Raw genomic sequence first — 15,053 nt, 5'->3', positions numbered from 1 at the left:
CTGGTTCCTCTGTTCACGCTCTAATTGGCCTTGCTCGTGGAAAACTCCAACCAATGACCTCTCCGCGCCTATCTCCCTCCTCCGATCCTGGCCTCCCATTGGCTCTGAGGACTTAGGTCCTGTTAGCTGGGTTTGGCAACCGGCAAATTCTTCCTTACCCGGGGTAGACACCGGAGCTGAGAAATCGGTTCCCAACGTAACAGAACCTGGCGCGGAGTGACGCCGGGTCACGTGGCCAGCGGCCCTCATGACGTGTGGATTACGGAGCGTCGCCGTGACGTTCGGACGACGGGCCGAGTGGCCGGGCTACCAACGCCACCTGTGCGGTCGCAGTGCTATCATGGACCTGGGACCGATGCGCAAGAACTACCGCGGGGACCTAGAGGTGCCGCCATTGGCGCGGGGCCTCCCGCAGGGCGCGAGGGTAGAGGAGGTCTCAGAGTCATCTACCGGGATATGCGGGGTTTGGAGGAACCCCACGGGGTTTCTGGGATCACTCCTTTGGGGCAAGGAGATTTGGAGGTTACCCCCGTGGATCATGAGGGTTTAAAAAACAATGGTGAGGAGGTTCTGGGGAAACATGGATGCAGATGAGTTCAAGAGGCAGTATGTCATAGTGGATAAGGGCATGAACTCTGGAGCCTGCCTGGGTTGGAATCTTGCCATTTACCGTCTGGGTCACCTTGAATAATTTATTTAACTACTCTGAGCCTCAGTTTCCTCATCTGTAAAATGATACCTGTCTCATAGGGTTATGTACTTAGATATGTGTAAAGTGCTTTGAGCAGTAATAAGCACTTTATACACGATAAATAAAATAAGTAAAATATGAGGGGTAGAGGAATAACCTCACGGAGGAGGAGAGGTGAAAGTTCTTAGCTCTTACTACCTTCAGGTCCTTCTGCATAACACTTGGAGAAGTTTTTTTACTCTTTCTTCCTCAAGATAGGAACCAAGAGAACTGTTTTGGGGTTGGAGCCCAGAGCCATGGTAACTAAATCTGACTACGTTGTTAGTAACTCCTGAAATGCTTGTTAAAAATGCAGTTTTTAAATAAACCTCAGACCTGCTGAATGAGACTCTATGGGGGTGGAGCCCAGGAATCTGTTTTACTTTTTGAGGCTCTTCAGGTGATTCTGATACACAGATACCCATAAGATGAAACCCTGATTCATCTCTCACTAGCTGTGTGACCAGACATGTTATTGGACCTCTCTCTGCCTCAGTTACCTCACCTGTAAAATGGGGCCAGCAGGTGCTAGCCTGGGTACTGTTTTTTCTTACAAGGACTAAGAAAGTTAATATTTGAAAAGTGCTTACAACAGTGCCAGCTACTCAGCAAGTGCATTAACTGTTTGTTAAATGAAATAAGAATAAAAATCTCCACCTCAGGCATTTGAGGAGGCTCACCTGACCTCCCTGGACCCCATAAAGCAGTTTGCTGCCTGGTTCGAGGAGGCCGTTCAGTGCCCTGACATAGGAGAAGCCAATGCCATGTGTCTGGCCACCTGTACCAGGTAGGCATGCCACAGGCCCTTCTGTGGGTGGGTGTAGATGAAGTAGGGAATTTAGGAAGCTCTCAGTTCGATAAATGCCAACTTTATGATGCCAGCTCTGTTGTTAACATGCTGTGTGGCCTCAGACAAGTCACTTGCCCTCTCTGGGCCTCAATGTTCTTACCTCTAAACTGAAGACTGTTGTTGTTGGGTGGTGTTGTTAGGTGTTTCGACTCAGCAACCCCATGTGACAGAGTAGAACTGCCCCATGAGGTTTTCTAGGTTGTAATCTTTACAGGAGCAGATTGCCAGATCTTTTCTGTCATGGAGCTGCTGGGTGGGTTCAAACCGCCAACCTTTCGGTTAGTGGCCGAACACTTAACCGTTAGCAACTAGGGCACTAAATTCCATTTCAGTGATAAAATACAGTGCTTTGTTCATTTCTGCTCTTGATGCACACCCCCACCACCGCCACACACACACACCCCTGCCTCCTTCATCTACCCACCTACCCAGTTCCCATCTGTCCTTCGAGATCTACTCTTGGGACCTCTCCATGAAACTCTCTCCCTCCCTTGAAACTTGGCACAGTGCTGCACTGCTTGCCATGTAATTAATTCATCAACCAATCAGTCGTATACCCGTTGAGACATCTCATGTATTAGCCTCTTCTTGTATTTACCTCTTCTTGTGCCTGCCTCACAAAAGTGTAAGGCCTTTGAAGGCAGAGATCGTATGCTGTATCCCTGGGTGATCCCAGAGGTTTGCACAGAGGACCTGATGTAATTACACCTTCCCTGATCCCTAACTGTGAGCTGATTGCTTTATTGTTGCTCCCTGCCCTTAGGGACCCAGGAACTAGTGGCATATTTGTACCTCTAGGACAATTCCTCAGGGACAAGTGGGGATGGGTGAAGCAGACCAAAAGCCTGAGTGCCCAGACAGTGCAGAATAAGCAGGACATAGCTGTAGAGGGTGCTCAGACATCCTGTCTGGGGTGGAGGTGGTAGTGACAGCATTGCAACAGTGCTTTGCTGTGTACCTCTAGGGACGGAAAGCCCTCTGCCCGCATGTTGCTGCTGAAGGGCTTTGGCAAGGATGGCTTCCGTTTCTTCACTAACGTTGAGAGTCGAAAAGGAAAAGAGCTGGTAAATCATTGCCAAGGCCTGCATGCTGTAGCCCTTGCCTCCTCCCTCAACAGCCACCCATCCTCCCCACCCCCACTTGCTTCCAGTGCTTCAGGCTCCTTCCTTCCTGCCTCAGGGCCTTTGCACTTGCAGTTCTCTTTGCCATAAATGATTCATCTCTACCCTCTTCCTCTTTTATCTGTTCACCTTATTAACTCCTTGATTCCTACACTGAGTCAGTCCCTCATGCTGTTTGCTGTGATTGTAACTTGTAACTTTTCTTTTTTCATGGTTTGTAACTGTACATTTATTATGTGTTTATGGTTAATGTTTGTCTCCCCTGCTCTGTGGGGGCAGAAGCTGCATGGGTTTTATATCTGCTGTGTCTCCAACATGTATGCTGATGTTGGGCACAGAGTTAGTTGGCTGTTAGCATGCATTCAGTGACTGAATCCAAAATCAGAAGCCCTCCCTGAGGCCATGCCAGCCAAACAGGCATTTCTCAGGACTATGGCAAAGCCTCACTTTGGAGTCAGGCTGGCTTGTCTTATATAACCTCTCTGAGCCTGTCTCCACATCTGTAAAAGTAGGTCTGCCTCTGAGGGTTTAAATGAAATGCTACAGTAAATGCACCTGCTGTGGGACTGCACCCTGCAGATTCCTACCTTCCACCCTGCATGCCAGAAGTATCCTTCTCCTGTCCTGATAACTGTGGATTCGCTTCCATTCCAGGACTCTAATCCCTTTGCTTCCCTTGTCTTCTACTGGGAGCCTCTTAACCGTCAGGTGAGTGAGCAGTTTCCTGGACAGCCTGGGGTGGGCTGGGTACGGAGGGGCTTGAGTTTGTGGATGAGGCCAATGAGGGGTCCCAGGCTGGGCAAGCATCCTGCCTAGGCCTGGGCCACTCGACCTCTCAGAACCATTTGCATTCGACTCCGACTCCTGTAGCCCTATGTGTGTCAGGGTAGAACTGTGCTCCACAGGGTTTTCAGTGGCTGATTTTTTTAAGTAGGTTGCCAGACCTTTTTTCCGAGGCATCTCTGGGTAAACTCAAACCTCCAAACTTTGTGTTAGCAGCCGAGCGCATTAACCGTTTGCATCACCCAACGAGTCCCTGCCTCTCAGAAACAGCTCTCAATTGGCTGGTCTGGTTGGAGCCAGGAGTGGAAGAGTAGTTGATAAGACGAACAGAGGAATGGGGCATGTGTTGGCAGGGAGGGCAGGTGACACTGAACCCCATCTAGCTAGGGCCATCCTTGAGCAGGTGCGAGTGGAGGGACCTGTGAAAAAGCTGCCTGAGGAGGAAGCCGAGTGCTACTTCCACTCCCGCCCCAAAAGCAGCCAGATTGGAGCTTTGGTCAGCCACCAGAGTTCTGTGATCCCCGATCGGGAGGTAAGCGGGGCTCCTCCTCAGTCCTCCGGGTGGCAGAGGCCTTGACACATCCCCCAGTGACTGCTGGAGCCCTGTCTCTCCAGCAAAGAGAAAAGGACGGTCTTGGGGTGGAGAGTGGGGAAATAGGCCTCCGTTACTTTCTGACCTCCTGTTGGACTGTGTGCTTCGGGAGGCCAGTCTGCCTTGCTCACCTGTGTCCCCAGCACCTGGCCAGCGCCTGGCCTAAAGCACATGCTCAGTAAGTCGTCATTAAATGGCTCATTGACTGGGGCTGGCCCTTCCTCCATCTCTTTCTCTTGGACAGTATCTGAGAAAGAAGAATGAGGAACTGGAGCGGCTCTACCAGGAACGAGAGGTGCCTAAGCCAGAATACTGGTGAGTGATGCCTCAGGATCATCTGGGAAGGACCACCAGGACCCCCTTATTTACTTGAAGCCACCCTGTCCATGGGGTTATAAATCAGTTCCCCCCTGGGAACCCTGGTCAAAGGCATTCCAGCAGCTTCCCTCAAGGGGCCCTGGGGCAGGAGGCGGGGAGTGACCTGACTGGAAAAATCCACAGAGAGTGAAACCTCTGCTTCTCCTTTTAGGGGTGGCTATGTCCTGTACCCGCGGGTGATGGAGTTCTGGCAAGGCCAAACCAACCGCCTGCATGACCGGATTGTCTTCCGGCGACTACCAGCAGGAGATTCTCCTTTGGGAACCATGACCCACCGTGGGGAGGAGGACTGGTTCTATGAGAGACTTGCACCTTGACTCCGGAATCTGCCTGCACGGCTGGAACTGGGGCTAGGTGCTACAAGAGGGTGTGCGATTGGGAGCCAGGCCCCTCAAAAGTCAACCCATTTCCCTCCCCACACTTGTATTAGGGCTCTTCAGAGTTTGTCCTCCCAGTTCTGTCAGTTAGCTGGCCTAGTGGTGTGTGACAGTGGCATAGAGAATCACAAATGTGAAGTAATCCCGTAGTTGTTTTTCTTCCCCTTGACGAGGATTTATTGTAATAGCTCCCCCTGCGGGTAGCAGCTGTTGTGATTCGCTTCTCTGCTGACACCTGGTGGGCCCCCAGCAGCCCTGTCTCTTACTGTGTGACGGGTCATACTAGCCAAAGCTGATTGGTCCCAGTGTAGGCACCTGAGCCAACCTAGCCAATCAGATTTTCTTGTCAACAATTTGAAATTTGGAATGGAGAGACCCAGAGCATAGGAGTCTTTGTAGTCAATCCATTGTTGGCGGCCAAGAAGCAACAGGCCCGTGGTTGTGGCTGTTGGGATTCCCCCGAGCTGCCCTAGCCCCCTCCTTCCCAGGTCTGGGCTGTGCAGTTCCTCCTTCTGCCTCAGAATGCCCCACTATCCTCCCTCAAATTCGCTTTTTGGCTTAAGCTGGCTAGAATTGATTTCTGTTGCTTGCAACTAAAAGCCTTAAGTAATACATTGACTGATAGGATATTTTAATGGCATGTGCCCTACTAGACAACCGCCTTCCATTATTTGAAGCACAGATTAATTTTAATCCAGAGGCTCCATAGATGGGAATTGCAGGGAAGTTGGTTTCATCTCAATATGGGGAGAAATTTTAAACAATCAGAACTGCCCAAGGGGGAGTGCCTGTTAGGTGATGAGTTTTCTGTCACTAGGAGTATTCAGTCCCAGTTAGGAATTTGGTAGAAGGGATTCATGTGCTGGGTGGTCTACAGGCCAGGAAGATTTTAATCAAGCTTTACTTTCCGTTTGTTTATAAAAACTGTATATGTATGTATATACATACATACATCATTTTCCTGTTGTTAGGTGCTGTCAATTCTGACTCATAGTGACCCCAGGTGATAGAGAACTGCCTCATAGGGTCTTCTAGGCTGTAATCTTTATGGAAGCAGATTGCCAGGTCTTTCTCCTGCGGAGCAGCTGGTGGGCTCTAACAGCTGGCCTTTCGGTTAGCAGCTGAGCACTTAACTTTTGTACCACCAGGGCTCCTTTTCCTAGCATAAAATTAAATTATTGAGAGATTATGCCTTTCAGACTACTCACAGCTCCCTTTCCCCACTCCCCACTCCTACCCATGATGACTGCCTAGATCAGTGGTTTTCAAACACAAAGGACTCACCTGGGGAGCCTTAAAAGTCCTGTTGCCTGGGTCCCACCCTCAGAGATGATTTAACTGGTCTGGAATACTGCCTGGGTGTTGGGATTTTTCAAAGCTCCCCAGGGAATTCTTGTGCAGCCAGGATCGAGACCACTGGTCTAGATCTTTGCTACTTACCGTGTGGTCCACGGGCCAACAGCATCACTATCCCCTGGAACCTGTTAGAGATGTAGACCCTCGGGCTCACCCCAGACCCTCTGAGTTCTGTTCTCCATTTCAACAAGACCCCCAGGTGACCGTCTGCACTGGCCTCAACCTCTATGCAACGACCTCCCCCATCAGTCTGTGAGTCGTTAATAACCTGGGCTGAGGCCTGTGCTGAAATGTATTTGCTTTCCTTGAGCACACACCTGGTGACCAGGGGCAGCCTGGAGGAGAGGTGTGCTGCTGTGGGGAGGAGCCAGGCTGGTAAATGTTTGCTTTGACTAAGCCAGGATCAGAGAACTGACTATTATTTGTACTTGTTGGCAATGAACTTGCTACTCTATCAACTGTACTTCGTTTGACTGGATGGGTGTGTGCTTCCACGTCTCTTGTTGACTTGGTTCCTCCAAGGGCAGCCTCTCCTATGTTGATCCCCCCTAAACCAGAGTGCAGGGAGGCACAACATTAACCCCGTGGCCACCTGCAGGAGAGGGTGCCGGGGTGCCCTTCCCTACCTTGGCCTTTGTGTCCTTGTGCCGTGAATTTCAGGAGTATGTGTATGCATATGGGTGTCTGGAGAAGTGTGACACTCCACCTGTGTTCTTGGGGGCCGTGTATCCCCCCAACTTTGAGCGTGGTCTCAGCTGCTCCTTTCTGATTCTCCAGCAAACAGTCACTGTGCCAAATCTGTAATAAAAGCCTGTCAGCTGTGCGTGATGCTGACATTGAACCTGGCCTGGTCTTGCCGGGAAGGAGGGCAACTGGGGAATGTGAGTCTCCTCCCACCTCCCCTTTCCTCCCCGAGAAGGTTGGGCCTCCAGCAGGGGGAGCCAGCCGCCCAGGGTTCGCCCCTTCTGGGCAGCAAAAGCCCGTTCTAGCTGCCTCTCCTTCTCCCCCTGCCCCCACCTTGGGTCGCCTCCCAGTGAAACCGTGGTAGATAACCCGATAACCCGTAGCCTCTCCCAACTCCTGCACATGTTCGCGCTCACAGTTCCTCCTCCTCATGCAGTCCTGCAGCCGCCTCACTCTGACTCCCTGGGCAGCCAGACCTCCCTTTGGCTTTTAGTACCCCGCTAACCACTGAGCACCCCTCCTGCCCCCGCCCCCAGCTTAGGGATTTAAGTGGAGTTTCCCTGGGAGATTCCTGTGGAGATCACTTTGGGGCTGTGGAGGGACCATGGACCCTGTCACCTAAGAGGTGTAATCGTGTCTGTGATATCATTGGGGCAGGTGGCAATGCTGGTGGCCCAGGGCCCATCCTCTTCTCCCCACCTGCCGCAAGTGTAAGAGAACCCCAAGATGAGTTGAAGTGGAAGGTTCCCAAAGGCTAGAGTCTCAGGGGACAGACACCCAGCCCTGAAGCTGGTTGGCTTTTCCCATTGGTTCCAGAGTCTACACAGCGCCCTCTGGTGACCCAGACATTGCCCTCACTCCCACCTCCCCTTCTGCAAGAGGCTACTGTGCTCCCTTGTTCTGAGCCTCAGTTTTCCTTCCCCTGAGCAGACAAAAATCAAGTGGGAAGGGTCTGTGTGGTACAGTGGTTACATGCACACATCAACTCTGGGTTCAGTCCCAGCTGTCACTGTGAGCACCTGACGTAGGGCAAGTGACTTAACCTTTCTGAGCCTCAGCTAACTGGTCTGGAAAATGGGGATAATGGTAACACCTGTCTTGGGTGGTGCAAGGATTAAAGAAACAACCTTATAAAGTACTTGCCACAGGGCCTGGCCCGTTATAAGTACTCGCTAAATGTTAACTGTTAGTACTGGCCAGGGCTGTGGGGAAAGTCTGAACCCCATGGATTGGTAATTGGTAGGTCCCTAGAAAGTTCCATGTGGTGGGGAGGGATGAGGGAAGAGGCTTTGGGGAAGGCAGCACACCTAATCCTGCCTTCCCTCCCTCCCCCTCCTGGTCTCCCTAACTCATCCTCAGAGTTCCCTCGGCCTGGGTGAGGCTACCTAACAAAGGTCCCCTTGTACAGGTTTGTTTGTTTTGGTAATAAATTTCCTGAGCAACAGCTCCCTGGGGTGGGGTGGCCCAGCAGCGTGCAAGGAGCTGACCTGGAAGCTGCAGGACTACATTGTTTAGCTGGCCACCTTGGTCTCTCTCTGTTCGTGCCACAAACTCCAGAGACTTGGCCAATTTTTTTCCAGTTCCAGCTGCTGTGGATTGAGAAAAAGCTGGACCTTGGAAGAAAGGCCTGGCGATTTACTTCTGAAAACCCGCCAATGAAAAATCCTGTGGATCACAGCTATCTGATCTGCAACTGATCATGGAGATGATGCAGGAATGGGCAGCATTTGGTTCTGTTGTGCATGGGGTCACCCTGAGTCAGGGGCTGACTTGACAGCAGCTGACAATAACATCACAGAGCTCTCCTTAAACTGAAGCTACGGGGGATGCTGGAGTTCCTTAGTAAAGGAAGGAGAAAAGAAATCCATAGTTAACTGAGCACTTACGATGGGCCAGCCACTTATTACTGACCCCTCCTTGTGAAAGAGGTATTATTACAGCCCCCTTTTAAGGGAGACCCGGTGGCACAGTGGTTAAAGTGCTCGGCTGCTAACCAAAAGGTCGGCGGTTTGAACCCAAAAGTTGCCCTGTGGGAAAAAGATCTGGCAGTCTGCTTCTGTAAAAATTTATAGCTGTGGAAACTCTACGGGGCAGTTCTACTCTGTCCTTTAGGGTTGGTGTGAATCAGAATTGACTCGATGCAGTGGGTGGGTTTAAGGAAGAAGAAACCAAGGCTCAGAGGAGATTTTTTTTTTTAATATTCCCAAGATTGGCCAAATGCTAAGGAGTGGAGTCAGAATATGAATCCTGATCCCAAACCAAACTTTGAGGTCAGTCACTGAAGGTCTGCCCACTCTCTTGGGGCCTCTGATGGCCTCTCTGTGGCCGGAAGGAAGTGTAACTAGCTCTTTGCTCTCCCTCAGCCCAGCCCTGAGATGCTGAGGCTGGCTTGAGGGGGAACGAGTGACCTAGTTCCTACATCTTCACACCTGGATACCCTTCCTGGTGCCTGCAAGGAAGTTTGAGCACAAAGTTCCACGTTGTTTACATGAAGGGAAATAAAGGCGTGAAAACCAGTCGCCTCAGTAAATGCAGGACAAGAGCACAATAGGTTCTCTGCTTTTGCAGCATTGTTTATTACAAAGAGAGACCTGCAATTAATTTTTTAAACAAAATTCAAGGCTCCAGGACTCATCTCTGGGGCTGATCCGTCTTAAATACTAGTAGGGATCTGAGAGGAGAAGACGCGCAGCTTTTAGCTCCTCCACTGTCTCCCCCGTTAGGACTCTTGGTCCAGTGTGACTTCCCTTTGAGAGCAGGTGGCTGGGCATCCACATAAGTGGTGGCCAAAGCAGGAACTCATGAAGTCAACTAATCTGGCCTTCTGTGGCCCCATAGAGTGCCAGGGTCCTCTTCCCCCTCCACACCTGGTGGCTGAGTTCCAAGAGGTTCACCACTATGTTGGGAGGTGAGCTCAAGTTCAGTGTCTCAGTCTCCACCTTTGGCTCCAAGGAAACCAGCTCCCCATCACGTGGCTTCTGGAAAATGTGCTCTCCTCTGAGTTGTTCCAGGGTAGAGAAAGAAACTCACCCTTGATCCTGAGCTCAGGGAGGGGGCGGAGTCTGTCTGGCCACCTCTCTCCATTCTTTGACATGCCACCTGCCTGCTGGCACCGCCAGGGCTTTGTGGCAGACTGTCTTTCCAGGGTGGAAGTTTCTCTCCTCGAATCAGAGTGCCTTCTGTATGTGACTGGGGGAGGATGGGAAGACCTCGAGGTCTCCAGGGCCTTAAATAAAGCTGGATACATAAATACAAACCTAAAGCCAGACGTTGCCTCACCAGCAGCCGTCAATTGCTCCACTGTGTCCGCTGTGGCCAAAGAGACCATCGTTGCCTGCTCCTGTCCCAGATCCAGCTGATGTCAGGGAGCAAGGGCACTAGCATGCTCCTTGGCCCCCTTCACTGTCCTTTGTCCTCCCTGTCATCAAAGAGGTTGGGGTTCTCTGCCAGGGTGGCACGAACTTTTTTCTTCTCCTTGAACCGGCCCGAGTGGGAGACTTTGACATGCTTGCCCTTTGTGCTCTTGTCTACAATCTTCTCGAGGCGAGTGTTAAAGTCGCTGGTTGGGCTCCCACCCTCGGGCTGCGGGGGCTCCGTGCCCCCCTCCATCTGGGCATAGGTGTCTGGGATCTCATACAGCACCTTGGGAGTGGATTTATTTTTGCGGAGGAAGGTCAGCTTCCACCAACCAACTTCAGTCATGGTGATCCCTGATCCGAAGGTCGGGCTTTCTGCTGAAGCAGGGTGGGAGAGAGATGGAGGTCAGTGAGGAGAAGGAGGTGGGCATCCAGGGCCCAGAACTCTCTAGACTCCTAATCATGGGTGATTTTAATACCTTAGACCTGAAAGACTTGAAGATAGAGCAAAATGAACCCAGGATTCAGGTAAGTGGTGTGATGCAATGCTTTGGAGAGTATAAGAGAGAAGGGCCTGGGGAAGGGGTGGCCAGAGTCCACGTAGACAAGGAAGTCAGTGAAGCCAAACAGAGAGGATGGGGGACAAACACACAGCGTTTTAAGATCATTGATTCCAGGCCCCTCAGAGTACTGCAAACAGCTTATGCTCAACTACTAACTTAAAAGTTGGTAGTTTGAACCCTCCCCCAGCAGTTCCATGCCAGAAAGTCCTGGTGATCTGCTCCAAGAAAACCCTATGGAGCACAATTCTACTCTGTAACACATGGGGACACCATGAGTCAGAACTGACTTGACTGCAGTGGGTTTGGTTTGGTTTTCAGGGCCTCAGGGAGGGGAACAGCTTGCTTGGGTCACTCGGCATCCAGACATTTGACCCCTTCCCATGCTCTTCCCACCCCATGCCAGGCGCTGCTGCCAGGAAATGGGCAGATGGACGACCGGTATCAGATGAACTGAAATGCCCTGCACATTTTGCTTGGAATTCATTACAAATTCAAATAGAAGTTGTAATATTCTGAGTAATTAAGGCTTCCTGCTGGTGACCAACAGGCTAAAGAAGCCGCTGACCTTTGTCCAAGGGGGAAGAACCTTGGAGTGGGAGTAAGTGGGAAGTCTTGGGACTGTTCTAGCCTTGTGACCTCTGGCAAGTTACTTCTCTGGGCCTCAATTTCCTCATCTAATGTTAATCCCTGCCACAGAGGTAGACATGCTTTGCAAAGTAAAATTTATGCTAATGTTAATAAGTACTAAAGGATGGCTCCCTTTTCCCACCCATCTTCCCTGAGGACACAAATTTGAAAGAGTTCGGAAGGAGATTTGGTGCCAAGAGGTATGTGTGAGATACAGCCATCACAGGCCTACCTCCACACAGGCTCCTCATGGACATGGAGCGTGGGCGCAGAAATCCAGGCTTCTCCACTCACAAGCTGTGTACCCTTTCACACAGCTGCCTTCCCCAAGGACCTCACCTTTTGCTAATTTGCACAAAGGCACTGTATGAGTTAGTGGAAGTTCTGGGAGATGAAGATGCCTAGATATCATTGATATCTGAGGCATGTAGGATGGGAGAAGGGTACAATAGGCTAGAGGAATTAAGATCAATGAAAGAGCAGGCAGAGTGATGAGAAATATAGACATCTCTGGGCCTGGAGAGGCTGGTGGTCTGGCTCTTAGGACTTCTGGGTGTGGGTTGACACATTTCCTGAGGATACAGTAGTCCTGGTTGCAAGCTGCTGTGGAGTCAGCCCCAACTCATGGCAACCCATGCACAACAGGATCAGACCATTGTGATCCATAGGGTCTGCACTGACCGATTTTTGGAAGTAGATCAACAGGACTTTCTTCCTAGTCTTAGTTTGGATGCTTCACTGAAACCTGTTCAGCATCATAGCACCATGCAAACCTCCACTGACAAATGAGTGGTGGCTGGGTTGAGGTGCATTGGCTGGGAATCAAATCCAGGTTCCCTGCATGGAAGGCAAGAACTCTACCACTGAACCACCACTGCCCCCACAGTAGCCATAGAGTAGACCAGAAAGCTAGATGATCAGCTGACCTCCTTTTAAAAACTGGTGCCTTATCTAAGATACATACTATTGGTGTCTACTCATCTGGAGCTACAGAGAAAGAAGGAAACCAAAGACTCAGAGAAGAAACTAGTCTGCAGAACCAACAGTCTACATGAACAACGACATCACCTACCTTAAGACCAGAAGAACTAGATGGTGCCTGGCTATCACTACCGACAATTCCAACCAGGGACTCAATAGATGGTGCCGGATAGAATGGAAGAAAAATGTAGATCAAAACTCGAAGTTCTAAAGAAGGACAAAATTACCGGACCAGTAGAGAGTAGATGAACCCTCAAGACTTTTGCCCTGAGATACTTTTTAAACTTGGAACTCAAACCACTCCCAAAGGTCACCTTTCAGCCAAATGACAGATTGGCCCATACAATAAATATTATCACCTGTGAGTACTGTGCTTCTCAAAATAATCATCTAGATGAAACCAATGTTAACATTTACCCCAGACCAAAGGTGAGAAGGCAAAGGAGGACAGAGAAGCTAGATTAATGGAAACAGAACCACCAAAATGGAAATAACGAGAATGCTGCTATATTGTGAAGAATGTAACCAATGTCACTGAACAATATGTATAGAAATTGTTAAATGAGAACCTAATTTCCTGTGTAAACTTTCACCGAAAACACAATAAAATATTTAACAACGACAAAAAACTGATGGCCTTAACCACATTTTCTAAAAAGATCAGAAAAAAATATGCCCAACTATTAATAGTGAGGTTTTTTATATACAAAAAATAGAAGATACTTTCTCCCTCTATTTTTCTGATTTCCAGATTTTCCATAATGAGTATGGATTACGTTTTAAAGGGAGGAACTCATCAAATTAGGGGAAAAAGACAACAGGATGCTGGCTTAGGCTTGGAATGAGTTGTGTGCCTGCACACATCACCCATTGCTGCTGCTGTGTTCCGCCCCTCCATACACCCACCCCTTTTCCCAGAGCACATACTCAGTGGATTCCTTCCCACCTCATTGTCCAGGAAGCAAACCCCACAGTGCCAGCTCTGGCTCTGTAGCTGAGCTCAAGTAGCCAGAGAAGCCAAGGGGAGATCTTACGCCGCTCCTACTTGGACAATGAAGGAGTGGGTTAGGGTGGCAGACACATGCTTTCAGGGCACCCTGGAGAGGTGAGCGCACCAAGGGGACAGCCTGAGAGGTTTATTTTGGCAGCTTGCCCCTCCCCCTCCCCTGCACCTCCCGTCTCCACCGGGCTTAGCATAGCCTTGCACAGAACTCAGTATTCCAGAATGGGTTTCTGGAAGGAGTTGGGGGAGGGCAAGGAAGGAGGGACAGGGCACTTGCTTGCTCTGTGGGTGCCCCAGTCACTGCCTTGTCTGGGACAAGGCCTGCGGCCCTACCACTGACCATCAGGCCTGTCTAGGAAGTTGGGGAGTGGAGGAACAGAAGATCCAGCACTTTAACCGCAAGACTGCCTAGCTCCATGAGAGGAAGTGCCCGCTAAAATACATCCACTTTGACGGGTATTTTGAGTTGGCATCCATGGGGCTTTATTCCCCTTAGAGTAAAAGGAGTGACAGATTACAAGGAACTTCTTGTCAGAAAGCCATAAAAAATCAAAACCAAACCCGTTGCTATTGAGTCAATTCCAACTCCTAGCGACCCTACAGGACAGAATGGAACTGCCCCATAGGGTTTCCAAGGAGTGGCTGGTGGAGCAGAACTGCCGACCTTTTGGTTAGCAGCTGAGCTCTTAACCACTGCACCACCAGGGCTCCAGAAAGCCATAAGAGACAGGAATAGCCCACGGACCTGCCCTGGGGCCTCCACCAAGGCATGGCATTGGTGCCCTCGTATCCTGGTCTTGCACCCTGGTTTTTCTGGGAGGTTCTTTGCTAGGCCTTCCGGTCCCTTCTGTCCAGGAAGGAGATGTGAGCACCGGTGAGTAGGTGTCTACCGCTTTAGGCAAGCCTGACATATGGAAATCTGAATTTGCAAAACATAAATTAGGGCACTCTTCTTTGCTTTACAAAATAACCCAGCTACAAGATTCTTTTCGAGTGAGCTACCCCCAGATAGTGTAAAATCTGATTTGAGACATGATAGCCAAACTTTCCAGATAGCCAAACTGTAAATATACTTATAAAAAATACCTACAGCTACATGCCCAGACTAATCACAGAAGGTCTGGGGTGGAGGTGGCTTTTGGGATTTCGAACGGGTCCAGCATTTGGTGAAAGTTGGTGATCCTGCAGTTGGCCTGTGCAGGGCCCTGACCTGGCTGAGTGAGGGCTGGGCCTTTGCCCTCAGGCCCTGCAACCTATGGGGAGATGGAATCAGCCCTTGAGGATGCCAGCGCCACCTCCGCTGTCTGCACAGCTTTGGAGCCCACAAAGGGCCTGGAGGGATGCCTGCCACCATGGTGTGCACACAGGTGCCCCAGGCCAGCCCCTTCACCCCAGCTGGGTTCATGACTTGGCCTGGCCTTTTCCTAAGCTGAGATGGGTTAACCATTGACTAGGGGAGAGGGAGAGCAAGCCAGCTTCTAGGCTGTTCGAGAAGACTCAGAACCCTCTCCCCCAGGGCCCCTAATGCACTTCTCCACCCTGGATGAGGTTGGGGTGCCCTGGACAGAACAGGGAGGTGCTCCTGCTTGACAGCCAGAAATATTCTCCAGGCTTGGAGCGGAGGAGGGGCAGTGAGGTGGGTAGGGGGAGCT

At 50.5% G+C, this 15,053-nt stretch overlaps 2 protein-coding genes across 3 annotated transcripts; one reads left to right on the top strand and one right to left on the bottom strand.

Annotated features, from left to right (window-relative positions):
- Positions 1 to 247: 247 nt before the first annotated feature.
- PNPO (pyridoxamine 5'-phosphate oxidase) lies at positions 248 to 5,880 on the top strand. Of its 2 annotated transcripts, XM_004377993.2 has the most exons (7): positions 248 to 385; positions 1,393 to 1,517; positions 2,545 to 2,644; positions 3,356 to 3,409; positions 3,888 to 4,016; positions 4,321 to 4,391; positions 4,606 to 5,880. In XM_004377993.2, exons 1-7 carry the CDS (start codon positions 248 to 250, stop codon positions 4,769 to 4,771), a joined length of 783 nt encoding a protein of 260 aa, XP_004378050.1. In that variant the 3' UTR covers positions 4,772 to 5,880. The 2 variants fall into 2 exon arrangements, with proteins under 2 accessions (XP_004378050.1, XP_023588568.1); XM_023732800.1 differs by lacking the exon at positions 3,888 to 4,016.
- A 4,390-nt stretch (positions 5,881 to 10,270) lies between these two features.
- Positions 10,271 to 10,850, bottom strand: PRR15L (proline rich 15 like). Its single transcript, XM_004377992.2, has one exon. The coding sequence runs from the start codon at positions 10,571 to 10,573 to the stop codon at positions 10,271 to 10,273; it is 303 nt and encodes a 100-aa protein (XP_004378049.1). The 5' UTR covers positions 10,574 to 10,850.
- Positions 10,851 to 15,053: the final 4,203 nt, after the last annotated feature.

Source organism: Trichechus manatus, unplaced genomic scaffold, assembly GCF_000243295.1.
Source record: "Trichechus manatus latirostris isolate Lorelei unplaced genomic scaffold, TriManLat1.0 scaffold00054, whole genome shotgun sequence".
Taxonomy (NCBI): Eukaryota; Metazoa; Chordata; class Mammalia; order Sirenia; family Trichechidae; genus Trichechus; species Trichechus manatus.
Note: the sequence above shows the minus strand (reverse complement) of the source record. Positions and strands in the feature narration are given on the sequence as shown.